The sequence below is a fragment of the Oreochromis aureus genome, linkage group 3 (assembly GCF_013358895.1).
Source record: "Oreochromis aureus strain Israel breed Guangdong linkage group 3, ZZ_aureus, whole genome shotgun sequence".
NCBI lineage: Eukaryota > Metazoa > Chordata > Actinopteri > Cichliformes > Cichlidae > Oreochromis > Oreochromis aureus.
In genome coordinates, this window is record NC_052944.1 from 36,861,149 (window position 1) to 36,889,133 (window position 27,985).

The 27,985-nt window shown below is 43.5% G+C and overlaps 1 protein-coding gene across 1 annotated transcript; it reads right to left on the reverse strand.

The window, feature by feature from the left end:
• LOC116334013 (insulin receptor substrate 2-B) lies at positions 1–27,985 on the reverse strand. The gene is made up of 2 exons (XM_031757313.2): positions 23,367–27,985; positions 1–5,771 (listed from the first exon to the last, which is right to left on the reverse strand). The coding sequence occupies exons 1-2, from the start codon at positions 27,598–27,600 to the stop codon at positions 5,767–5,769; spliced, it is 4,239 nt and encodes a 1,412-aa protein (XP_031613173.2). The 5' UTR covers positions 27,601–27,985; the 3' UTR covers positions 1–5,766.

A 27,985-nucleotide genomic window follows, 5' to 3' on the forward strand; every position in this document is an offset into this window, starting at 1 on the left:
CTACATGAACACATTTTTATTGCAATAGCTCTATCGAAAGCAAAAAAGTTTTGATAAATATAAACACTATGCCGATGCTCAAATCGCCTCCGAGAACCCCCTTCAACCCCCTTCAACCCCCCTTTTCCCTCCGCAAGTAAATAAAAGAGACAAGGAGAAAAGGAAGTTAAAAAGAAAAAATGGGTGAGGGGGCGGGGCACCTGCCGAGGCACCAATCATAACATGAAAAAAGCAACAACAAGTTTTCCTTATTTACACAAGGAGGATTCCCACCAGTTCTCCCTTTCTCTCTAAAATTTAAGCTCTCTTCACCCCCCCTGTCTTTTCCGCATACAGGACGCTGAAAAATAATGCACGTACGAAGGATACACGCCTCCACAGTATTGTTTTTGAACTCTTTCCTGTAAAGCTAATGAACAACAGCATTCAACTTGGAAAAAATAAAAGAAGAATACAGGTAGCGGGGGTAAGAGTGGGATTTTTTCCTGACCCGCGTCTTCGTCCTCTTAGTTCGCCACTGACAGCATTTTGTTATAACTGTACTACACAGCAGCAAAAAACCTCCAAAAGAACTGTGATATAGTTACAAAAAATAAACATTAGGCAGGTTGTAACCCATTTCTTTATACAAATAACTGCAAAAAATGCCTATGTACTCTTAAAAAAAACAAAAAACAAAAAAACAAAAACACTATCCTTATGTCGCTTTGTATTCAGAGAAGCCTCTCCGATGAGAGAAAACCAGGAATAAGATGAATTCTTCCCTCTGTAAACTAGAATATAAAATAAATCAAAGGATTAGAGGAAAAACTGAAGTTTGCATAATGATGCCGTACCCTAAGTCTTCTCTGTCAGGATTATATATAGATATACATGTATGATGTAGGTCTTATTTCTTTCTTAATTCTCCACCCTAAACATGAAAACATTGAGGACAGTTTTGAGGTTGAATTGTTGCCAAAATAAACACAGATTCTGTGTGAATCAATTCAGTTATAACGAAGAATTAAACAGGGGATCAAGTCTGACGTTAACAATTTTCAAATAAATTATGTGGGGGAAAAAAAAAAAAAAAAACAGCTCTACCATTTAGCATGAAAACCCCAAAAGCAACACATTGCTGTAGCCAAGTAAGTACACAAAAAAGAAAAATAAACAACCAAAAAGAAATAAAAAAAATTCTCATTTGTCTCCACGGGCCACTGATTTAACTCTTTGTTCACTCAAAAGAAGAAGATGGGGTGGGGGTGCGAAGAAAAAAGCTTAAACTGTTCACATAAGACACGCCACATGTTTAAAAAATAAAAAAAAAATATCTGAACAGCATTTTGTGGGTTTTCGTATGTGATCTGCTGTGGAGCGACCGTGCTCATTTTCAGGGGTCTGTCATCATCACTGCACGAGTCTGAAAACAGAGCCAGGGGGAAAGCGTGGCCACGTTTTTTTTAATGTTTGTGCTAATCGAGACACGTTTGCTAATTGCAGGATGTTAGGAAATTTAACCCTTCTGATTCCACGCTGTATGCTATGAAGGATCCTTGCAGACTGTGGAAGACTCGCTTCATCTTTGGCCACTTCCATCTACGTGTAAATGGAAACGTAGCATAGCTGAAAGATTTTGTTAAAGTGGACCTCTGTCTCGTTTATACTGGTATAAATCTTGAATTTTCATACTGAACACCGACAAACTTCCAAATACTGAGATCAGTGCAAGCTTCACACGGCTCTGAACGCTCCGTTGCAAACCGGCGTCTCCACTCTTGGGTCTGTGTGATGTCATAGGGTAGAGAAACCTAATACAGCACTCTCAGACCAGAAGCCCTACCCAGTTGCTCATGATGGGCAGCCAATCACACAAAAGCTGGATTAAAAACAGCTTGTGTCAGACAGTGAATAAAATTAGGGGCTCCACCAAGGCTTGTTATTTTGATCTGTGAATCATGCTAAGCTACTCTAATAGATTAAATGGATATGCAGCTAGAAGCTAGCAGAAATAGGCCGGCTTGAACTAGGAGAGATGTAATGCTGCTTTACACCAGCTGTACAGACTGATCCAGGCCTATCGTCTAATAATTTTACATTTAATGATACACGTTTTTCTGTGTTTATCCCCATTTTGCAAAGAAATCATTTAAAATTTGTTGTTATTTTTGCACACCACTATTAAATTAATTTAAACACTGATATCCAATCAGAATTTCACTGCATTTTAATAGATGGGAGGAAAAGTAAGTTTAATCACAACTCCTTCAGTGAAACAAGATCAACTAGAATGCATTAATAAAAATGATATAAGTGACGACTACAACAAGCCATTAGAAACGAAGCCCTTCAGAACTTCAGGGGACAAAGCAAGCAGCTTTTTTTATGGGAGCCGGCTGCACAGGTTTTCATCTTTGAGGAGAAGCTTCCACAGTCTGCATGGTCAAACTGCTACAAGTCAGCATCAGGTATCAGGACAATGAGAGCAAATCGGAGCAAAGATTAGTCAGTTAAACTTGTCGAGGCTGCTTTCAAAACCAAAGTCAAACACGCCTTCCCTCGCTCCCGGCTCTGCTTGGATAACAGTGATGATGCATCGTTAAACAAGTAAATTCAAAAACATCACAAAAGGTGGGATAATAATAAAAAAAAAAAAAACAATCAGGATGAATTTTGCATTAAATACTGAAAGAAATCATTGAAATTCTGTGGACCAGTCTAGCTGTCGGTCTTTAAGTTTAAGCACATCGTGGGAGAGCAGCGTCACTATAAATGCTAAATGCGCGAGTATTAGTGTGTGAAGGTGCCAAAATGAAAAGAGGAGGCAATTTGTGCGCCACTATAAGTGTGTGTGGGTTGGGGTGTCACAGGGCAATTATGTCCAGTGCGCTGCACCTGGGGCTGGAGCTCCGGTTACTGGAAACCTCTACGTCACGCGGAGCCGTTGACGAACACCCCGGCATGCATATGTGCGAGAAAAATCCCGCACGTCATCAAGAGCCGCTCACAAAGGGCCGAAATGGAGACGCACAGGAGGTACCCTCGACTAAAAAGGGCTGCATGACTCCTCTGTGCCTGTATGCAATATGAGGGCATGTGTGTGGAGGGGGGCACATGACCGAGATGTGTGTCTTATTGACGTACAGGTATGCGTGTGTGTTTGTGTGTATGTACATGCCACTGCTCACAAAGTACAGTAAATGGTTCACTTGCATTTCATGTGTGTGTGCATTATTCCTGTGTTTGCATCTCAGTGTGTCAATACTGTACTTTGTGCTTTTTACCTTTCACAGCGTTTTGTCTGTGTTTGCTTTGGCGCCACTCTCCCTCGCTAATCTGATCTGTGCTACGGACCGCATGAGGTAAAACTGAATGAAACAAACAAACACCTACTACTTGGATCTACTCAACAGTTATTTGTGCAGAAAACTGAGGAAGATGAACCAAGTGAAACAGCAGGGCGGGGGGAAAAAAACAAAACCCCCCCCCAAAAAACCCGTTTTTTTGTTTTTGTTGTTTTGGGTTTTTCAGCTGAGTTTTCGAACCACACAATCAGAGTTTCTTGCTGAGAGTTCATTAACAACACCCAGATATCTGTGAAGGCAGCCGGTTAGCTTAGCTTAGCATAAAGACCCGAAAAAAGTAGCAGACCTATCCACATAGATAAAGCCCGTGTATAAATTGGTTAAATATTCCTTAAGGAACAGTCATGACATAACAGCCTAAAGCTGCTTTTACAATTTGGTTTAATGTGTCAAAGTTGATCTGTTATGCCTTTTCCTTTTTTCCTGTCACACATGCACACAGTTATGAGGATGAATGGTTATTTTAAATGGAACAAGGTTTCTATCCTGTGTGTATGTAGCTCTTTGAAAGTCAAAAGCTTAGGCTTCAGACTGCTCCAAACGCCTGGTTTCAGACACTTTTTTCCTACTTTTGGCTCTCCATGATGCCATGGAAACCAGACAAAAGCCCCACTTAATGGCTTCTGAAGCCTATTAGAGGGGCATCCAATCAGAAGTTACTAAACTAAAATGGCTTTTTTATACTTTTAGCTCTCTTTGATGTCAAAGAGAGAAGACATCTCTTATACAGTCATTTCAGGCGCAGGAGTCCCATCTATCTGCTGAAGGGATCAATCAGGAGAAAGTTGGTTTAAAGGGAGCTAAAATGGGTTGTTTCAAACAGGATGATGTAATAATGATTATTGCCAAGTGGCTCTAGTAGAATCCAATCAACCAAAACACTGAAACAGAAATTAGCATAACAGGTCCACTTTAACAAGATGGCATGTACTGTTGTATCTCTGTATCTTTATTTATGGCCTTGTTCATATTAACAATACTTTTATATCTTTAGGTGTATTTTTTTGGCCTTTTAGTGATATACATTTCCATTTTTGTGCAAGTAGAACAAAAGAACTGCTATTTTAGTGACTTTCTGTGCTTTATAGTGCAATATTTAAACACCTAGCCGGCATTAAATGGGTATAAATTGGGTTTAAAATTTAAAGTTTGAGCAGAACACAATTTCTTTTATGTGGACTTTGTGTAAAATTACTTTTGAACACCTTTTGGCTCCTGTTCTGAGTGTCTATGCTACTCTTTGCTAACCGACTGCTAGCTGTAGCTTCACTTTTAAGATTATCAAACTTCTAATGAGTGGATTGTAAATGACACCGAAAACTTTGCAGCGTTCGACCAGCGGCCATAACAATTCCCCGCCCTGCTGAGTACCATCAGTCAGAAGAACAAACAAAGTGAAATGTACCGGAACATTTGTACCTGCTTTAACATATAAATAATCAGCACTATATAACATGAGGAGTAATGCTTTAAGGTTGCATTGGTACTCTGACAAACCCACACTGGCGCAGTACTGCAGCTGATTTTAGCCCTTTGGAGCAGGCCCGCTCAGGCAATGGGTGCTAACGTGTCGCTGAGGCGCGAGCGCCCTGCTACATGATGATCCAAAGGGTGCCGGTACTGCGTCGTACCTGGGATCAAACGCGATACTCGTACAATGCCACTCTGAAACTAAAACGGGCCCAGCCACGAGCTTGTACCATTAAAGGGGGTTAAGGAATTAAAAAAATAAACACTTTATCCAATATGTAATAACTATACGGCATTCAGGATGGATTACACAAGGGGTTAAAAAAAAATTAGAATAATAATAGTAATAATAATAATAATAATAATAATAATAATGATAATGATAAATGATGAATATTTAAATTCAAATCAACATTTTAAAAAAAAATCCAAGTCTGTGCCGTAATGCCTTTGAATTTCAGTTTCCCTTTTTTAATACTACATGGAGAAGCAGAACCATCTGATAAAAAGGCTCCGTGCAGATGCAAGGACGCCCCTCAGCCAAAGTTCACCCTCTGTTTGTTGAATAAGTACGAGCCCAACTCTCTCTGAGAGGGGGCGGGGAAGCAGCGCACGCTGGCAGCGTCGGTCAAGAGAGGGGGGATTATTTGTTAATTTTACAAAAAAACAAAAAAAAAACCAAAAAAAAAAAAACCCAAAAGGACGATATGCATATAAAACAGAAGGAAAACAAAAAATGAAAAACACTTTTTTTAAAACTGCAAGCGTTTTTTTGTGTTTGTTTTTGACATTTTGTCTGCGATCAGGAGGGAGCAGCTTCTCAGTCTCAGTGAAGGTCAGAGGTCACCGGCGGTGGAGGCCAAAGGTCACAGGCAGAGTCAAGTGCCGCGAGCAGAGAGATGAGGATGAAGAGGAGGGGGGGCTGCGGCGTGTGATGAACCTCCGTCGCTCAGTCTGAGACACAGAGAGAGGGGGGGAAAAAGCTCATTAGTGAAAACATGAAGACAAACTCAAAAACAGCAAACTAGTGACAACATGAAAAACTGACCACAGGCAGCCAACAAAGAGGAAAAAGAAAAAGAACAATCTGTTTGGGAATTTGGGAAGAATGTATTTTTTTTTCCCTTTTCAAAAAAATCAAGACAAAAACCAGCAACTTCAAGAATTTACATGAAGCAATCATCAGCCTCCAAATGAACAAACAGGTCGAGATTACGCGTCGTTAGAGGCATAAAACCTGTGAGGTGTCAGTAAGACTCAACAACACACAGATTTCCTAAGCATGGGCACCGGGATAACTGGTTAGGTCAGGAAAACATGACAGTATCAGTACCAGATACCTGTAATTGTTATTAATTCATATATTTTTTATTTATTATTATTTGACTGACTTGTTCCTTCTATATAGTGAATGTTTTCTTGTGCGTGGTAGCAGGTGAACAACAAGATGAACGACTTTCCTTTCAGTCTCTACACAACTGAAAGTAAGCTCCACCTAGAAGAGGCAAAAGGACGTTTGCTGTAATCATTAATTGTAACTTTCTCCTCTCCAAGTATCTAATATGCAAAATACTTTGTGACTTTTCAGCTGCCTCTCCACGGAGGACTGGATTGCAGGTTGGAGCCCTCGTTAAGCTCTGTAGTCTCAGCGAGTTTGGCATAGCAGCACATGAACAAGTTCTCCACCTGCAGCTCGCAGAGGATCCAGAGCAGAGTGAGAAGCTGCTGTGCAGAAGAGGTACGTCCCGAGGACCACCACAACAGCAGCCCATAGGAAAACACTAGACTTTCAAAATAAGAGCCAGGATGGTTTTGCCTGCCGTACTTTGGTGACTGTTAAATTCCCTGGCTATACTTCCCGAGTAAAAGTTTATGTGTGAGGAGACGCTGTCATATATTGAAGTGAGTATCTCTGGATGTGGAACTTTTGTTTAACCTTGTAGTGTTGACGGATGTGTCGCCGCATACAAATCACATGACCGATTTAAGATGATGTAACCCGCAGAACGCTGCCTCACCGAGTCTCAGGCTCAACTTGTGTCCAAAGTGCAGACTCCAAAATAAATTCCGGTTTTTAAATTGTGTTGACAAGTCAAGTAAAGACAAGTAAAATTAGAGTTATGATAAACAATTTTAAAATGCCAGATGTAAGGCCTGTGATGTGTCCCTCTGTCCTGTGGAGGACAAGAACTACTGCACAAATAATTTGTGCACATCTTATTTTGACACTTGATTGTGTGTGTGTGCAACAGTGTGCAACAGCCGGTTGCACACTTGACTCCAGACGGTTAAGCAAAAGACAGGAAGCACTTAAAAAAACAAAACAAAACAAAAAAAACAACTTTAAAGTGTCACAGGCATTTTCACTGCTGTTTGTCAAACAAAAAAAGCAAGCTGAAAAATGAGAAAAATTATAATGAGACCACTGGCTAATAGAAAAACTATTACACATTATCACACGCACACAAAAACAGGAATGTGTGTGGTTCACTGATTGGAGGGGGGAGGGGCGGGGGGGCTGTCGATATTATGTTTTTGGACATTTTGAAGCCTAGCGGTGCCAATTTTGACTGGAACCAGACCCTGTCTGGCTTTGGGCTCGGCCCCCCAAACATTTCTCCAAATCCTGAAAAGGTGGGGGTGCTGGTGGCTTCTGAGGGGTCGTGCGCTGCAAGACACTGCAGGGGTTGCAAAAACACTCGACCCTCTTCTGCCAGCTCGGGGATGGTTATCACCATATTTCTTAGAGGTTGCCCAACAGTTTGGTAATCTTAAAAAGGGCACGATTAATGACACAAGCCGCAGGTTTACAATCACAGAAGAAGAAAGTAGAACTACAGCTGTTGCACAGTCACAGATCACCGCCTGAGAGAAGCAGCACAGATGTGAGACGTCTCTGTCAGAGGGGGCGGCTTGGCTCAAACTCCTCGTTGTATAATAAAATCTGTTTGTCTGGTAATAAGTGAGCGTGGCCGGTGAACTTTGGATTCTGCTCGCTTCCAGCAGACACACACACACACACACTCACTCACTCACAAATAAAATGTTTGTTTCCTGCCCTGCTATCATTGCTGGGCCGGGCTGTCAGGTCGGCTGTTGTGGTGCGGCCCAGCGGCCCCGAATGACCCGTGGCAATGGCCGCAATCCAGCTGGGTTATTCCACTGAGAGCGAGCCTTTGTCTGACACAACAATGTGAGCAGCACGCCACAATACAGATGCTTTGACAGGGGGCATTGCTGGAATGCTGCCCCTCTGTTTGCTAGCCATGGGGAGGGAGGGATGGACTGATGGAAAGGCAGGAATACACGGATAAGAACAGAAGAAACAAAAACCTGATGCAACCAAATTACAACCAAAAAACCAAAAGGTGTAGCACACCCTGGAACTCTGCTATGAACAAGGCCGTCTTTAAGCTCCCTGAAAAGCCTTCGGCTGATCTAAAACACTGCAGTAAGAGAACTGGCAGGACTTTCTCTTAACTGGCGCCCTGTTAGATCCAGAATCAAATTTAAAATCCCTCCTCCTTACACACCAAGTCCTCAATGATCAGGCCCCTTCATATCTGATATATATTTTAGTATCAAATTACCCTAACAGAGCACTTTGCTCTCAGACTGCAGGGCTTACTTACTCTCACTTTTCTAAACATACAATGGCAGGCAGAGCCAGCTTTCAACAGGAGTGGGTTGGGTTGAGGGGTGGGCAGGTTCGATACAGCATAGTATTGTGATATTTTGCTGTATTGTAGCAATACAGGGACACTAAATTTTCATATTTTATTAAAAAAAAAATGTAAATATTCTGGGAATACTACAAACAAGAGGGCTCATCTCATGCGCTGGCATCCTGGGATAACGTGAGCCGAGCTGCAAAACCAACTGACACTGGGCACCACTGAGCTTGACAAAGTTACCTGCTAATTCAGACCAAGCTAATGGCTCAGCCACACAATAAAAATAAAGATAGGAACGCACATCATAAAAGGCACAGGTTGCCTGATGGGTGGCAACCTTTTTAAAAACAGTTGCGGTTTGACTCGGCAGTCACTCTTAGACAGAGTGTGAAGGACTCTTGGTCACTGAGCACAACTCGAGAAGACTCGACTTAACTGGTTGTATTCCTGAAGAACAGGAAGGTTTGCTGAGAACACATGTAATAGTTACATGTGAATTTACTGCAAGGGTGTGATTTTTGACGATTTGTCGCAGTTAATTCACACAGACTGCATGCAACTGCTAGCTCGACCCAGTTCAGACTGAATTCAGATCGACTGTCTGATGGTGACATTTATGGCAGGTTTTAGTGATGGTGTTAGTATCTTCGACAATCTCATTTTTCAGTAAGGAAATAACTCAAGTGAGATCATTTTAGCTTATTGGATAAAACAGAAACTGACAAAGTGTAACTTTGAAAAAAGGCGATAAATCACAATATACATTATTACAATACTCAACATGTAGCAAAATGCAATAAAATTGTATCGTTAATTAAGTATTGTGATAAGATCGTATGGTGAGGTGTCTGGTGATTCCTGCCTCCAGCTACCAGACCTCTTTCCTATGGAACCAGGTCCCACTTTAGATTTGGGAGACAGACACAGTCTATTTTTAAGACTAAATTAAAAACTTGCCTTATGATTAAACATATAGTTTGCCCTGAATCAGCTGACCCTGAACCATTACTTAGTTATGTTTCTATAACTAAACAACGCTGCTGGGGGACTTCACATGATGGAATGAGTACTTACCCTTTACGCCACATGTGTTTATACACTACAACTACATGACATTAACAACTGCCTTCTCTCCCCATAGTTCCCGTTCCCCCTCACCCTCTAACCAGTCACAGCAGATAGCTGCCCCTCTCTGAGCCTGGTTGTGCATGGGGTTGCCATGTATTTGCTCATAAGGGTGTCAACTGATTGTTGGGGTTACCGCTCTAATATCGGAGGCTTTTAAACATCTTTGCCATATAACACCTTAGTCACACAAGCCTAAAGAACAGCTGACAGCTGCCCGGCAGCCACCGGTCTCCAGGGGGTTGTGTGTATATTATGCAACCAGTTGGTGTGTGGTTGCTGGAGGTTGCCAACATTAAACTGGTCACAAAGAGGTGCTGCCTGAAAACCTGCCTGGAGTTTATATGGAAGACTTTTGTGCAACATTTGCAAACTACTCTCCAAGCAGTGATAAACTACAGCTCAGAGAGTTAATATTTTTGCAGACAAGCTAGTGTCTTTAATGTAAACCACAGGCGACTGTGGCAATCTGCTAGCGATCAAAGCAGTCAGAAAGAGTTTTTTTGGATAGCACCCCTCTGTGTGACTGATTTCGCCTAGTGACAGCAGCCTCCAGAAATATGTGTCACATTTTTAGTGATCATATAAGCACTGTGGGTCTGCCAAAATCCCTTGTACGAAATGCAGAGAATGAATAGCAAACACCAAGGCAACGAACAACACGTAGTGCATAGTTTAAAATAAAGATAAATGAACATTTAAAATAAGTTTGGTTATTTGGTGTTTGAAGTCATTTCCAGTGTTTGCGTAGGTACCAACAGTGTTGAGGTTTGGCCAACAATGGGTCACCGTGTTCAAGAGTCCCACGGTAATTAATAATATCCTGCCAGCACTCACGTTCACTTTGTTAAAGTGTTGAAAACAGCAACACTCCCCCTACTCTTGTGTAGAGCTGAAGCAGGGCTGTTTATAGAGATCAGAGTGAGTACACTGACATAACCACACTATTTTGTACATTTACAGTAAGAAACTGTTGCTGTAATCTATGACACCATGCTGTAAAAACAACAGCTTAATGCTGCTGAATCCTGTTACCGGCACTTTACTGTAATTTAACAGTAAAAGCTTTCAGAATGTAGTTTTATAACTAATACACAGTAAAGTACAGAGCTTTCTTCAGTCAGTATTATATACGCAGTATTATTTTCTCCAATGATGAATACTAACAAATATTTGCTGTATTGAACTGCAGATTGTTTCATTCCTACCTGAAATTCTTCACATTTTGAAACCTGTGAGTTCTGACTGCTTCTCATTTGTGTTTGTAGCAAATGTGTGTTCAAATTGTCCAGGAATTAGAGGAGTATAGTCAAACTAATATCTAAAGGGAGATGATTTTTTAAACAAAGAAAAAAAACACAACACCATGCATGGAGAGATTGGGGGCTTCAGCCACCATTGGTGAACGGCGCAGTTATGTGGATTTGTATCTTTTCTTTTAACTTTCTGAATCATTATACTTAACACTACATACAACAAGCTTTGGCAATACTGTACTTAATTATGGTCAAAGCAAGGCTGAATCTGAATGTGGGCGTGTGTGAGAGCAAGAGACAGACAGAGAGAGAAAGTCTGAGGTCTCTGGGTTTCTCTGCAGTCCAGGCGTGGACTTTGATCAAAACAACACTCTTAGGACACGAGCCCAACTGACCCGAGCTGACCTTGGTTAAAAACACACACACACACACACACACACACACACACACACACACACACACACACGTACCCACACTTTCAGGGCAAAATCAGGTTATAAAAACACCTGCATTAGCTAACAGATTGTTGTGTTGTTGCAACACATGCAGGTGCTCAGACCCGCCGCCCTCTGTCTCGTTCCCTGTGCCCTCGCTGACCCTCAGCTCGTCTCTCTCTCTGTCCCCAAACCCCATTCACCCAGCTGGGACAAGAGATGAAAGGCATCATGGGAGTGAACAGCCAGCGTAACGTGTTGACCTGACATGGGCTTGCACGACAGCTGGACCGGCGGCCTTTCAAGTGCAGATCGAGGAACGAAAAGACGCACTTCAATTTGTGTGTCCAGTTTGTTCTTGTTCTGTTTTTCCCCCGTCTCTACCCCCACCCTTACACCAGCAGCTGCACGGAAGACAAAGAAGAGCTGTACTTGAGGCAAATATCAGCATAAACAATGCAAACGGTCAAACTTTAAGGGGTCATCCTGTTCTACAGTGTGCCCATCGATCAGACTTTACTAACCCTCGATGTCCGCAATTTGGTCCAACTGCGATAAAGGACATTTTCACATAAAAAGTGCAACTGTGACGCAGGGCCAACAATAGGAAGTATAAAAGGATATATCTACTTAGTTTGAAAAGTCAAGCCAATGCAAAAGCGACTTAAAACTGTATTTTATTTTGGCCACTAGACTAAAAAGACTAGACAGGTCAACAGTTAGATTCCAGGAGTAAAAACCACCTTCATATTTCCATAGAGATTTGGATTATGAGCCATAATGCTGAGACCATCTAAAGCAGACTCGCTGTGAGCTACGACAGACTGAATGAACTTAACTTGTTCCTACAAACACACAGCCTTGTTTTTAAAGTTTTTGAAGAACTACTAGTGAGACCTGCAACGATGTTTTAGTTTGGAGAAAGGATGCGGAGCTGAAGTTTCTCAGATTTTCCTTGGGAGTGACCAGGATGGACGGGATTAGAAATGAGTACATCAGTGGGACAGCTGGAGACGGTTTGGATTTGTGCAAAGGACGGATGGTAGATATATTGGACAAAGGATGTTGAAGAAAGAGGAAGAGCTCAGATGAGGTAGTGAAGGAGGACGTGACACTGTGATGACCCCTAAAGGGAGCATCTGAAAGAAGAAAGACTCTACCCACAATCCGAACTTGAAAGCGTAACGCCTCTGGTCAAGGTCGCCGTTACTGTGGAAATGTTTAAACCTGTGCCTACCAGGTCTTTTTGTGAGCGCAAAACTTCTGAAACCACAAGAGTGGTGTCTGCAGTCAGAAACAAAGCACTGTAGCATATCTACGCTACAAAATATATAAAAATTTATTATTATACAGTAGGGCTGCCACGATTAGTCGACTAGTCACGATTACGTCGACTATCAAAATCGTCGACGACTAATTTAATAGTCGACGCATCGTTTGAAGCTTTGTAAGATCCCAAAAGACGCAGGAGTAAGTAGTAGGATTTAAGAGTGTAATAACGGAGTGAAACAGAAGATGGCAGCACAGCATGTACAAGGATGCCAGCTGCTGTTAAACCCCGAAGAAGAAGAAACTGTGTCCCAGAATTCATAGCGCAGCCCAGCTCAGTTTGCAGCAATGGCGGCAGCTAGTTAGTTTTAATTTTACTTTTATTATTCTTTCTGGGTCACAAAATAAACGTTTAACATATTTTCAGGCGAGAATGTAGCTGTGTAAACCTCAAATATCTGCTCAGTTTATCGAGACACCACATATTTTCAAAAGCGCTCCGACGTTTTCTGAGACGTCTGTTACCCACCAGCTCGATAGCTAGCCGGGGGCAAGGCTCTCTAGAGCCGGTGAGAACACCGGACTCCCGGCAAACCTTTCGCTACTCAGGTTAAACATGATATATAAGTCACTTAGATAACTTAAAAATGTTATTGTTTGGCTTTTGTCAGTATTTTATTTGTTCCTGAGTAAATCGGCTTGGCTGAGATTAAGGTTATAGTTTTTACACAGCTGAATAAACGTCAAGCAGACAACTGATTATCAGAAGTGTGAGATGCTCGAGAATATACTCCGGTGTCCTGTTATATTTTAGATAGCAAGGAGCAGACGACTGCGTTTATTAAACTCCACCGAAACAATCTGCAAATTTCATTTAAATTTAATAAACTATCATCTTGTCTTTATTTTTAGTTAGCACATACCTTAAACACTTAAAGTTGTAAGCTAATGATAGTTATATAAGAGCAGATGCTGGTGCAATAAGCTGTACGTTTTACGTCCAATGGATGCATGATCTGATTAGTCGACTAATCGCAAAAATAATCGGTGACTAGTCGACTATCAAAATAATCGTTTGTGGCAGCCCTATTATACAGCGCTATCATTAACGATATAAACGCTAAGACGGCTGGATGTCGTTAGCTGTGGTATTTAGGGTCTACAGTACTTTGCCTGCCCGCCTCAATGGTTCACCTCTCACTATTGAGATGGGATAATAGCTCTCAATTCCCTCACTCTGCGACCTCAGTAAATATTTCAGTGATGAGTTTATGGGCTTATTTGCTAGTTTCAGGTAATATTTAACAAAACCTGAAGCTTTTTGAATTACCGTCAAAATTCAAGTCTGAAAGAAGAACAAACCGGGACATGCTCATCAGCACATGCCAATCACAAGTCATTACCGAATGAGTGTGTGGTTTCGCAGTCAGACCCGCCCCTCACTCAACACATCCAGTTTCCAAACACCAAGATGGCAATGTTGAAAACGAGAGGCTTCATAACAGGACATTACTAAACAGATGGATGAGGTCACATCAGACAGAGAAACCCATACAAAGACAAACTAGAATGAACTAACTCAATAATAAAACTTCACTAAAATTTTCTTTCGCATTATCTAAAACTCTTAAAGTCACTTTTAAGCTTTCAGTAAACTTTTACATTCATTCTGTTTAGTTCAAACAAACTGTGACGCACTCGGGGTTCCTCTTAAATGCACGTTTGCGCACACATTCAGACTTTGACTAATAAAGCTATCTAACCTCACATTCCAGCCAGTCCAAGGGTATTCCAGTAAAATCATGCTTTACCACTACCGTGTATCTGCAGGAGGCGGTGAAGTAGACAAAAACACTGCAAAGACAGAAGAGAAAACTGCAGCGCTTCTCGAAGTGGGAGAGCCTCAGGAACCCCGATGATTAAAGTACGAGACCACCTATGAAATCTACACGCAGGCCCAGTTAAAGACTCACGATGTTTAGGTCCATTTATTACTGACGAGACACAACATTTCCACTTGAGTAAGCACTGCAGCTCTTTGGTCTTGTGAAGCTTAATCACTGCCTGCGACTTTATTTATACTGCATGATTCACAACTTCATTAATAATCGCCACTTTATAAATAATTTTAACCTTAAAAAAAAAAAAAAAAAAGTTTCCAGCTTTGATGAGTTGCAACAGTTGCTTGCAGCATGCAAAACATAGGAACAAAACCGAAGTAGACAAGCTGGAAATAACATTTGATTAGGGTTCTGTCAAGCTGTGCTGCAGCTTTCATTAAAGACCGATTTGAAAATGTTCTCAATTAACTGTTTCTCAGATGTGCAAAAATATTTTCTCGAAGCCAAATGTCGAAAAGATATTTTCCTTCATGTCACATAAGATAAAAGCATATTTCAGAAGCTAAATCAAGAACACATTTGGAATGTGTCTTGCTTAGAAAATAATGGCTAGTAATCTTTTTTCCTCTATAGGGACCTAACAAAGAGCTGCTCTAAACTGATATTTAAAGCTCTGAGAACCACCTCTTTCAAATCTTCAATGTTGTGAAGTTAATTTATTTTGTTCATTTCCAAGTCCATATATTTATTCCTGGACTCTACTGGAGTAGCTTTTTGTGTTTACAAGTTCAAAATAATCCTTATTTTTCTTTTATTGCAGGCTTTGGGTTTATCCACTGTTTGAAATGAGTAATTTTAGCTCGCTTTCCCCTGTCTGACCAGCAGACAGGTGCTCTCATTATGTGTTTTTGTCCCACAGTCACCTGTAGTTGTATGGGAAAAGCCAACTTGTCTGCAAACACACTGCAACTACTTGCTAAGTGGTAGGTAATCTGAGGAATGTGACACAAACCAGAAACTGAGGCCTTTTGCCTTCAGAGTAAAAGCTGCAGCTTTTGAAATTTGTTGGCTTCAGCAGTAGCGCACAACTTTTACTGTGAAGATGAATGTTCCCCGTTCTTGTCTGCAAACACGTTGTCATGACACGCTGTCATGCTTCACAGCCGCTCGACGAGCTCGAGCGGGTGAGTGTTTGCAGACAAGCTGGCATCTTCCATGGTAACCTGCTAGTGACCAAAGCGTTCACAAGAAAACCTCATAAAATCTTTTCTTTGGGGAAAAACCATTTTGTCGATACTTGGATGAGCCCAGATAAACAGAACAAACTTTCTGGGATTTTCTGACCTGGATGATTGAGGATGCATCCACACATCTGCACTCCCCAACTAGTCAGAGACCAGTCTCTTCACCTGTATTGCTCAGGCCTGAGATGTCATCTTGCTCTCACTGTCATCATAAAGTGCACGACTTCAGTTTTAAGATTTATAAGCCAAGATTTTGACTCATAGGACTAACCTGAACTTGTACTGATAGAAAATTTTGAGGAGGGCTGTGTGATTACTTGAATTTTTCTTTAAATTACAATTTGGCTTTCAACAATTATTAAAACAGGACAGCTGAGATAAAACGATAGTTCATAGTTTGCAACAATGATGACCTTGTTTCGTCTTTCACCCTCCGCTCCATTAAAAGCCTAAATTCATCACACACCAGGTTCTCTAGCTCAGTTCACATATCTCTCTTTCTTTCTTCTTAACTTTCAGGTGATTCACTATTGAATTTCATTTTTACCTTCAGCAAATGCACTATTTTTTACCCAAAGTCTCATAGCGTTTGCTAAAACCCCATATTTAAAGACTTTATTGATCAATGGGAGCTCTCCAAGCAGTCATTTGCCCAAAGTTTGAGGGCCACTTCCCTGTTTCTCAACAACACTGCCAGCTTTATGTTCCCAAGCCTCTTAATGCAGGCCACCCATGCTCAAAGCACATCTATCATGTCAGTCCTGTGAAATACGGTGCTCATCAAATGGCACATGTTATTTTAAGGTTATTTATTTGCTGAATGTACACTAAAATAGGCATAAAGAGCAAAAAGTCCAACCTCAGGGGGCTTTCCGAAAGCCACAAATACTTTCCTGTGACGGTCAAAATGGCAGCTTAAAATCAAAATTGCCTTGTGTGCACGCCTGATGGTTAATAATTCTAACATCTGTGGGAATACATGTCTGGCCATTTAGGATGCAGAGAGACCTCTGCAACACACAGTAAAAGAGAATGTGTGTGTGTGTGTGTGTGGGGGGGGGGGTCCTGTTACGAGCAGAGCCTCATACCGGCCCATAAATTCATGTCAGTCTGGAAATAGACCTGTAAATATAGAAGGGCACAGTCGTGGAGGTGGGAACGAGAGAGGAAAAGGGCATCTTACTCTCCCTTTCCGTCCGATAACCCTGCCTCGCACTCTGCCCGGCCCTTTACCACCTCATCAGCACTTGGCTGGGAGGTGAGAGGAAGGAGAAGGAGAAAAGGGCAGCTTCCCACTGCTGTCACAGACATCTAAAAATCACTTCTGACAGGTTTAAGGCCACATCTCTCTCTCCTGACCCTACTTTCACCATTTACCATTCACCATGCAGGAACATTTGTTAGTTCCCAAAACAGCATTTAAAGTTTTGAATATGATGCGTATCAGACAAAAAAATAAAAAAAATAATATATATCTAAAAATTTAAAGAAATTTAGAGCCAACTTAAACAACTAAAACTTCCTCAGGGTTAGAGACAGCTTGGTTTAGTTTCTACTGTCTGTTTGAGGCTCTCGTTGCACAATAATAAATCGATGTTGGCTTTTAATGTAGGCTGGCATGTCTAAACTGCCCGAGGTGGAACTAAAGTGCAGGGAGGTGCACGTGAGTTTACACATAAGATTTTAGAGGGCTTGGCGGTTATGACATACCTACAGCTTAGACTTTACACAGACGCATAAATCCCCAGTAATACTGCTCAGTTATGGCAGAAATCATAACCACAAAATTTTGATTATTTAACCCTTCTTTTTTTTTTCCCCCTTTTCCCTTTGAAAACAGAGCAATGAAGCCACCAACCAGCTACTGTTTCCCACCATAGGGAGGATCTGGGGCTGTACTACGAAGAAAACTGAACATACCCAGGATATCTTTTTCCTGATCGGGCTAAAATAAAGCTACATTCAAATCCAGAAAGGTGAATGCGACTTCGAGCAAGTACAGGAGAAACAACTGCTGGTGACAGGAAGTAGACAGGCGAGCCCAGGCGAGCAATTGAAGAATGAGAGTGCTGATGAGGGTGAAGAACATTGTTGACTGACATATGAATTCATAGTAAATACATTAGAGGGTTGCCAAAGCAACTGGAGCCTGGAAGAAAGCGATGCGCAGCTTTACCCCAACATCAGCAGTCAGTGTCAATAAATCAATCAAGGCTTCAATCTAGGCTAGCAGTTCGTTTACATGAAGCGGGGAGGTGCTGGTGATATGCGACCGATCGGAAACGTGAAGCCAGGGCAGCTGATTTTACAAAGCAAGAAAAGAAAAAAAAACCAAAAAAAAAAACCAAAAAACTGATGTTTGAAAAATATGAATAGCGGCTAAAGTAAGAGGACTCTTATAGTGCATGCACTCTAAGGCTACGTTCACACTGCAGGCGAAAGCGCATCAAATCCGATTTTTCTGACCCTATGCGACCCGTATCCGATCATGGTATGACAGTGTGAATGGCACAAATCCGATATTTTCAAATCCGATCTGGGTCACTTTCGTATGTGGTACTGAATCCGATACATATCCGATGTTTTAGAAAGCGACTGCAGTTTGAACGGTCAGGTCGCATTAAATCCGTCTTTTACGTCACTGACACAAGACAGACGCCAATTATCAGCGCCGGAGAAGAGCCCGAGAAGACATCGCAAACGCTTCCTGGCCATCCAGTATAGATGTTAGTGAAACTGTTGAGAAGACAACGTGAACATTTTATTTGTACTGTATTTTCTGCAGATTCTGACAGAAATCTGCAACTATCCTTTGAAGCACCGCTCCTCTAAAACAGCAATAAGGATCATTATTAGGTTATTTACATTATTATGTAAATAACAGAATAACTTAAAGCAAAAATTGGGAAACGTAAAGTCCGAAGTCTCTATATTAAGGGCCATCAGTCAAACAATATTGTTTGCTCTGGGTCTAAACAGAGCGCGTTGTGTGTGACATCTTTTGCGCATGCGGGCCGCTTTGAGCGTTCACACTAGAGCGCGTTTGCTGTCGCATTTTATTTGTAGTGTGAACAAGCAGACAAAAAAATCGGATTTGATCAAAAAAATCGGAATTGAGCATTAAGACCTGCAGTGTGAACGTGGCCTAAGAGCTTTGGGCAGTAAAGCCCCAGTCACCCAGGTCTAGAACCAGTCAGCAACCCCCAGGCAAACACCAGTTGCTAGGTATAGATTTGGACTCCCCTAACACCAACACCAAGTAAATGAAAATTTGAGTTTTAGACGTTCAGCAGTTGTTTGAGGTTGCGAGGGTTTGGGCTAGAATAGATGAGGTCGCCGACCAATCTGTTGGCCTATGTGAGCGGGCTTTATTGTAACATAACAACTTCCAGTCTAAAGTTTTGCCAATTTGAAACCAGGAAGGAAAGCCACCCAACATGCACCTCTATTAATAAGACATGGGAGAATCTGATGGATCACAGCTGTTATTTGATTACATTAACATTTGGATGTGCATTAGACAGTTTTAGTGAGAGCAACTAAAGATTAAATCGCTATTTTTCTTTATTGATGCTCACGAAGGTAAGAAATAAACTTCCTACTGGTACCTAAAGACCATCCTACTACCTTTTCCTATCAATGGAATCATTTTTTTACAAAGATCTGATTGGTGACTTTGTAGGTGATAAGCAGGTTAGGTGTGCATCATTTGTTGCTATGGTGACGCGAGTATAATGTTAACTACTTTCATAACCGTGAAGCTCTGACCTTCATATTTTGCCTCACAGCACAGGCTGGTGACAGACAATGAAACCTACATGAATTTGAGATGCTGCAGAGCATCTGGGTGAACCACTTTTGAGTAAAAAAAGAATCATATTTGAGTTCTGGCAACTAAAATGCGATGACTTTGGTGCTGCTAAATGTAAATTTGTGGACAAAACAATTAAATAGAGGAAATTATTAACAGATTTCCCCAACTTCAGCGTTATTTCCTGCAGATTTTCTTTTACCCCAGCTGATCTAAACACGCCTAATTTGAAATATTTATAGCAACATTTCACAGATGCATGCAAGACTTCCTCACCAGCTGGATACAAACCCAGCCTGAACCTCCGCCTCCTGCTCCTCCTCTGGGTCAAGGATCCAGGTGTGCCTCTATCAGCGCAACACCGCAGCTGAGGGGAAGCGCATTCCTGAGTGATGATGATGCGCTTCCTCTCAGACCTGCTGTGTGCCTTGACATGCCGCCGCCGCAATTACACTGCCACATCAAAAGCTGCCTGCCATGACTCAGCGCTTACAAGCACACGCGCACCTACCTAGATGCCCGGCACAGACTGTAAACAAGCCAATACACAAAACTGTGTATGCATGTGTGTGCAGGGTGTAGGGTGGGGGGGGTCAGGGATTAACATTTCTGACTGTTACCTTGAACTGCATGAACTAACACACACACACACACACACACACACACTCTATTGATTAATGAACCTGCTGGCAGCAGCTGAAAACACAGCACACACAGACAGACGGACAAACTCAAACAATAGGAAGGGTTTGAGTGTCAGTTGATCTCCCGTGTCGGCGAACACAGATTCAGCAGTGAATAACCACACAGACAACGACGATAAACAAATGAATCAGTCGGCGCTCTCAGCGAGTCCTGACTCACGCTCTTAGGGAGAAAAAACAAAAAAACAAAAAACAGGAGGCGATTGTGGAGGAAGTGGGTGCATAAAACTGAATTAAAAGAGAAGAGGAAAGAAAAAAGGAGAAAAAGGAGATCCTCATTTACAGACATAGCCTAACTTTGTGCTCTAAGTGTCAAATGTTTTCTCTAACACAAACAAAACCCATCATCCTGAAATCCCCTGCTAAGCATTCTCATCTAAAACCTTTGTTCCTGTCTGCGGATGTTCACCTACTGGAGCTGCTTCACAAAGAGCTGTAAATATGGAAAACAAAGACTTAACGAATATGAGCTGAGTCATTACTTATTACTGCTAATCGACTTTTAAACAGGAAGTCTAAGGACTTCCTTGAACTATGATGACCTGGATAACTGAGAACCTTCACAGACTTTTAACAGGAACCACAGCAGGAAACAAAGACATTCACCACTGATCTGATCTTGGCTGAAAAGCTGGATCAGGTATCAATGATAATGCAGTTGGATGTTCCACGTTTACTTCACCATACAGCACACCATTCAACAGCAGCAGAGCTAAAGTAGCTAACAGCAGAGGGTCAGCAGTAATATACCCCAAGCAGCTTTTTAAAACTGTAAATCAGTGACCAAGCTTTGGCTTCTCCCTTTTTCGTTCATTACTTTTACTTATGGTGAGTTACAGACTTTATGAAAGGTAGAAATAAAAGCACACGGTTTAGCACATATAAATTTAACAGTTTGTACATAAGGGGAAAAAAACAAAGTAAGCAAATTTACAAGAAAAAAAAGAAAAAGAAAGTAAATTGGCTAGAAATAAAAAAGAACATTTATTTGGGGGAAAATGCCAAATTATTGAGGGGAAAAGCCTGAAATATTGTATGAATGTATTAAAATAAAATTTATGAGAAAAATGGGCATATTTATTGTTAAACTGACAATAATAAAACTGTCAGATTTCTTTAACCAAAACAGGCAAATTTAAGAGAATAAAAACTGGAAAATTTATGTCAAAAAAGCCAATTTTATTAGATGAAATGAGCCAAATTTACAAAAAAGTCAAATATACTCAAAAACAACTAATTCTAGCAAAAAGTGAAGAAATAAAAAGAAATTAACTTTAATATTATACTATTATAATTACAATTTATTACTAATATTTACAGGAGGTGATTTTGTTAAATTGACAAGAATAAAAGTGTCAAATTTATGTTAAAAAATGACATTTTATGCAATGAAACTTGCAAAATTCCCAAAAAGTAGATAATAAGATGCAAACTGATTACAAAAAGGGGACACAAAATTGGGAAATTAAAGACAAAAAAAAACTTGTAACTATAAGGAAAAAGAAGCCAAATTTACTAAAAGAAGAAAATTAGAAAAAAAGTTTTTTTTGTTTGTTTTTTTAAAAAAGCTGAATATCTGAAAGAAAAAAGCTTGCAAAAGGTAAGAAATAAAATTGTCGATTTGAGGAAAAAAAAAAACTTGAAAATGAACAAGAAAAAGACATTTCTAAAAAGAAATATGAGGAAAAAAGGTAAACTTACTGTGAAATTGACAAGAATAAAACCTTGACATTTATTACGAAAAATAGGCAAATTTTAGAGGATAAAACTGGAAACCTTTATGCCAAAAAAGGGCATTTTTATGAGACAAAACTTTATCCAAGTTTAATAAAATAATAAATAAATCAAAAGCTACTACAAAAAAAAAAAAGAAAAAAAAAAAAAAGAAAAACAACTAACCTTGTGTGATTTTGCAGACACTTTTAAGTTACTTTTGAAAGAAAGTCAGTTACTCCTAGGGTCAGTCACTTAAATGAAATGCTAAAAGGTGCTTTAGGTGTTCTAATAACAAACCCATCACTGAGGCAGACAAACTGCAAGCTGATTTTCACTGAAACAAGCTCTGACCTGAGCCAACACCACAGGTCTCTGTGCAGCTGGCTTTAAGACGACCGTGCAGGAACTGCCTATTTAAATAGAATATAAACAGAACGTTTTTACAGACAATGTTTAACCTCATCTATTAAATTGTACTCAATTTTGACAATTTCCTGAGTGTTTTCTCACATCAAGTAATCTAGTGATTTTTTTTCCTGTAATTTTAAACGATCATTTGCCAGGAACATCCCTAGTAAAAACATGTTTCACCGAGTGACTGCCAGCTTACTAGACTATAAAAAGGTATTAAGTGTATTGTGCTGCCACATTGAGTGTTCCTGTTGGCACTGGATTCCTTCGTGTTTAGTATAAATAAAAATAATTTTTCATAGATGTTGAAAAGCTTCTCATGTGACAGCCTTCCAGCAGACAAAAGAGTTTATACACCCACACATTAGTACATTCTGCATACATGCTGACACAAAGAAAACAGCGGCACGTGCACAGACAGGCAAAGAGAGAGAGACACACACACAAGCACGCACACACACACCACCACCAAGCTACAAAGACAGGAAGTCTGAGCCATTTTTGGGGTGATTCAAACCACACTTGACCTCAGATAAACCCTCTGTTCATTCAGCGAGCTAATCGTCTACCAGTGTGTTTGCACACAGCGCGCGCAGACCTCAAGATGAACCACATATTGGTGCCACTTCCTGTACGAGCACTGTTATAGCCTAGGCTTCAGCTCCCTGGGCAGATTCCTTCAAAAGACTCAGAGCGCGTGAACACTCCCTTGTCAAGATCACAGAGACTTGATTCAAAATAGATTCACTGGAGGAGCTGCAAATTGATACAATGCAGCTAATAATAGCATCCAGCACTCAAGGGTTATTTTGGATTTCAGTGAGAGGGGGAAAAAAAGAAACAAACAAACAAAAAAAAAAATACACTTTTACTCACACATGAAAGATCACTCACAGACACACACACACACACACACACACACACACACACACAGCCAGACACTGTGTTTTTCCACACACAGGGCTGGCTGCTACATTAACTCCAGGAAAGAAAGTGAGCGTGTGCAGAACATAAAAATTAGAGTCTATAACACTAACACAAAATCATCACTTATGCTAACTCACCCTTGGTTGTTGCAGTGACGCCGTCTGATTTGGTGAAGTCTATACTGGCGTAGGCTCCGTTCTCTGGCAGAGGCACCGTCCCCCCTGCAGCCGCCACCACCGACGCCGTGCTCCCACTGCTGCTACCTGCTCCCGACGTCACAGCTCCCGTACTACTCCCATCCTCCCTCAGCTCCAAGGCGATGTAGTTGAGGCCATTTTGGTAGCCGACTGACATGTTCCTGCACATTCTGCCGGCTCCAGGCCCTGTGGAAGAGGAGGAGGATGCTGCTGAAGTCCTGGAGGCCGTGCCCGTTTCTGTGGTTCTTGCCGGGGTGTGGTGAGCTGGAGAATCACCGAGACCCTCCACAGACATCCACACACTGTCAAAAGACGCCGAGCTGGCCCATCTAGACGCCTGTCCCTCCGTTACATAAGATCCGTTGGGGGCTGAGGGGTTAGCCAGGGTGGGGTGTGTGGCCGAGGAGCCAAGACCTCCACCAGGAGGAGTTGAATTAGAGGAAGAGGTGGAGGAGAATGTCTCTGAGCTGTGTCTTCTTCTGCCCTGGGGATCAGCTCGAACCACCTTGGGCTCCATCGGGTGCGTTGGCGCCATATCTGGGCTCGTCAGGGGCAGGGGGGGAGAAATGGATGAGGAGGTGGTGTGGGGAGGGTGGCCGTAACGCCCCTCTATAACACAGAGATGCTGCAGCATAGCTGTAGGGCTCGTTTGCATCCCGTCACCTCTGCTGAGGTTAAACGTCATGTCTGTATAGTCGTCCCCAACCGGCCTCCAGTGACCTCCGACCTGCACTCCAGGGGAGGCCACCGCCCCGGGATTGCTAGCCAGTGGTCGGATATAGCTGGGTGGGTTCCACGGGGCAACTAGGCTCGGTCTGGGTGACTGGTTTTTGCCCAGGCAATCAGAACTATCCTGCTGGTCCGCCCCTACCTCCACACTCATGTAATCCTGAGGAGGGGAGCGACAGTGGTCACCGGATCCCAGGGAAGGCGCTTCGTCTTGGGCAGAGTGAGGGTAGGCGGGTGGCTCTTGCTGGAGAGGGTAGTGATCACCGAACTCTATATTAATATACTCTCCAGGACTGGAAGGCCCTTCAGAGGAGCTGCCAGTGGCAGGGACTGAAGTCAAGGTGCCTGCAGATGCTGTTGAAGGCTCACTAATCCGCAGCGGTCCGTGGAAACTTCTTCGGCCTAAAGGGAGGCGGTTGGGCCTCACAATACGCCTGTCAGCCATCGCTGCAGTCGTATGGTGAGCACCATAAGGCGGAGGTGGGTGAGAGGGAGTGGAGGTGCTACTACCTCCCCCACCCCTCTTTTCTGGTGTTGACACTGAAGATGTGGCGACTGATGAGTAGACTGGTTTAGCAGGAGAGCTCATAGGAACATACTCCCCATACTCTTTATTCTTCTCTTCCCTTTCTCTGCTGGGGGCCTTATAGGAGCGAGGGAGAGAGAAATAAGGGCTGTAAGGCTTTGGGGTGCTCTCAGGTGTGCCAGTTGTATAATATCCGCTGCTCCCTTCATTTGAGACCTTGCGCACCCCACCGCTACTGTACGACATGTCCATATATTCCCCATTCTCCGGTCTTTCTGCAATGCTGTTGCTTGCACAGGCTCCAGTGAGGCTGGAGCTGCTGTGAGGGCTGGGAGAGGCCTGCACTGGGGAGGGGGAGCTGCCACTGCCCCCCGGGAGCATCATCATGTAGCCGTGGGAATCCGTGGAGGATTGGGATTGGAGCTGGGGGTGATGATGGTGGGCTGAGCGTGTAGCTAAAGCTGGACTGTGAAACTGAGGAGAATGGGAGATGTGGTGGGAGTAAGAGCTGGGTTGCATAGGCATGTAGTCAGGGGGAGTGTCCCTCGGCGACACCGCCACGCCGCACATCATAGGCATATAGCCGCTGTCTTCCTTGGCGGAGGAGGAGGGAGGGCGTTCGGAACCGGCCTCCGTTCGGGAGAGTGTGGAGGGACGGCTCTGCTGGCTGTGTTCGGAGCAGGAGCTGTAGTCAGAGCGCAGTGAGGAAGAGGAGGACGACGGCCCCCCGCGGAGCAGGCCGCTGCCAAACGGCAACACCACATCCGACCCCTCGTCCAGTGAGAAGTTAGTCTGTGTCATTTTCTGATAGACTGCCACTCCGGTTGCGCCACCAGTCGGTCTGGTAAAAGAGTGCGTCCTCCTCCTCAGTGATGATGAAGAAAAGCGCTCATCCTCTGTCGTTGACGTGCTCTCGTCCCGCGGCGTGTCAGCTCCACTGTTGTTTCCAGAGCCCGCACTGGTGCCAAAGACCTCCCGGTTCCAGCCCATGGCCATGTAATCATTTAAACAGTTCTCTTCTCTGATTGGTGGGGTGTTGCCGAGAGAGTCTGGCGTGTTGCTCCGCACCCGGAAGTAACGGAAGTCACCTGGGCTGGAGCCGTACTCGTCTGACGAGTTGAAGCCACCGTCTGACGGGGAGCCGCATATTGAGGCACTCGATGGGCGGGTCAGCGTGTCAGAGACGGAGCCGTGGCCACTGCTGGAGGAGACACTCACGGGGCTAGTGGTGGAGGGAAAATGGGAGACTGGCAACGAGGCAGAGCGGGCATGATAGGTGGACGTCGCCCCTGGGATAGCTCTGACATAGCGTCCGCTGCCGGTGCTTGTACCAGTGTTTCCTGTGGCAACGCCGCTCCCACTGCTTCCGCCACTGCCGCTGCCCATATCCTGACGACCGTGATGGACCCTTGCCGTGTTTAGGTGAACCAAACTTCCAGTGGCTGAGCGAAAGGGCCGGTTCATTGTGCCCTCACCCTCACTGGATGTCCGAAAGCGATAGCCACTAGCCATGTTGCTTTTAGTCGACGGCGGCGTGCCGACCACAGACTCTGTCCTCGACCGTCGCTGCAGCCCAGTCTGACTCGGCGGAAGGTTGCCCAGGTGGCGCCGCGTCGTGATGAAAGGCATGTGATTGGAGCCCGACGACTGACTCTTACTCCTCGGCCGAAACTCCGCAAACGCTTTCAGCGCTTTCATCGTTTCCAGGATGGTCTCGTGCATGTTCTGAGCCACAACAGAGTCGTCCACCTGCATCCATATCTCCCCGGGCCCGATGGATGAGGAGCGGCCCACCTCGATGAAAAAGAAGCTTTCCGAATGTCCACAGCGCCTGATGTTCATCAGCTGCAGGTTGACACAGGGCGTCTCAGAGTTCAACTTAACGAGGTGAATGGTTTTGGTAGAGAGGCATAGCCGGTAAACACCTGTGAGGTTTTTGGTTTGACCCAGTCCTTTGGGTTTTACATTCACCTGCCACACCTCTTTAAACACAGTACCAGGGGTGACCGTACCATATCCATCATCTAAATCATCAGAGTCTAAGTGTCCTTTTTTTCCCTCGCTCATCAGCTCACTGATAGCCACATACCAGTCCTCCTGCTCCTGCTCATTCTCAGCCACAATGGCAAAGTACTCATCCTTAGTGTAAAGGGCAATGAGGTGTTTGTTTTTGGAATCCGCCCTTTTGTTCACGGTGAAGCACTGGTAGAGGTAAATCACTCTTTTGGGAGGAGAAGGGAGGACGGCTCCACCACTGCTGGAGGCGGAGGAGGAGGCGGCTGCCGCGGCGGCAGCAGCAGCAGCAGCAGAGCGCAGGCTGTTCCTGAATTTCTTCTCGCTGTCGTAGTACTCCAGGCGGCTGGGGCCGAGGTGGCTGGCAGCCCGCAGCACGAAAAACCTCTTGTGTCCATGTTTTTGCTTTCTTAAATAGCCACACTTTCGTATATCATCCACCACGTCTGAGGTGTTTACGACGTTCACAGCCGCGTATACATGGCTGCTGCCAGCGGCGGGGTCCTCGGCGGTGTGTACCTGGCTGAAAGGCGAGGAGGAGGAGGAGGAGGAGGCGGCGGCGGCTTTCCTGCCCGGAGACTCTGCGATGTTTTCCCCGGAAAGATGCTGCTGCTGCTGGTAGTGATGGTGCTGCTGTTGATCCTTTGGCGGCTGATTGTGGCTAAGGTGGAAGTGGTTTGACGGAGGTAAATGGTGGAAACGAGAGCCTCCTCCTCCTCCACCACCTCCGGCTCCTCCGCCGATATTAATTAACGGGGAAGGGGGTTCCCCGACCGAGCCGTCTCCGTTTGCGGCTGCAGTGGTGGCGGCGGCGGCGGCCGCAGGTTTCGTCCCCACGTCCCTCTGCTGTGTCTCCACCATCAACATCGCTGCCTTGCCTTCCTGATAGTTCGTGAAATTTGCCATCAGAGAACACAATCAAAGGTCACTTTACTAGCAAGCTAATCCGAGCGGACCTAGACCCCATTCTTGTTTTGGGAGACGAGCTCCCGAGTCCGGCTAGGCCAGCTAACTGACTCACAAACACACACACACACGGCTCAGATTTGCAGCACTCACAAACCGGCTTTGCTGTTCCGTCTGAAGAAAATAGTCCCTTTTGCCCTCCTAGCTGCGAGGCAGGTACTCCAGCGTGAGCTTTGCTTTTTATTTTTTTTTCACGAAATAAAGCCCACCGTGTGCAACATGACCACGTTCAGCCGTGTTTCTATAATCGGGAGGATCCAGCTAGCTCGGTTAGCACTGCTTTCCCTTCTCCTCTTGTACACATCTCTACGGGCCACAGCACAAA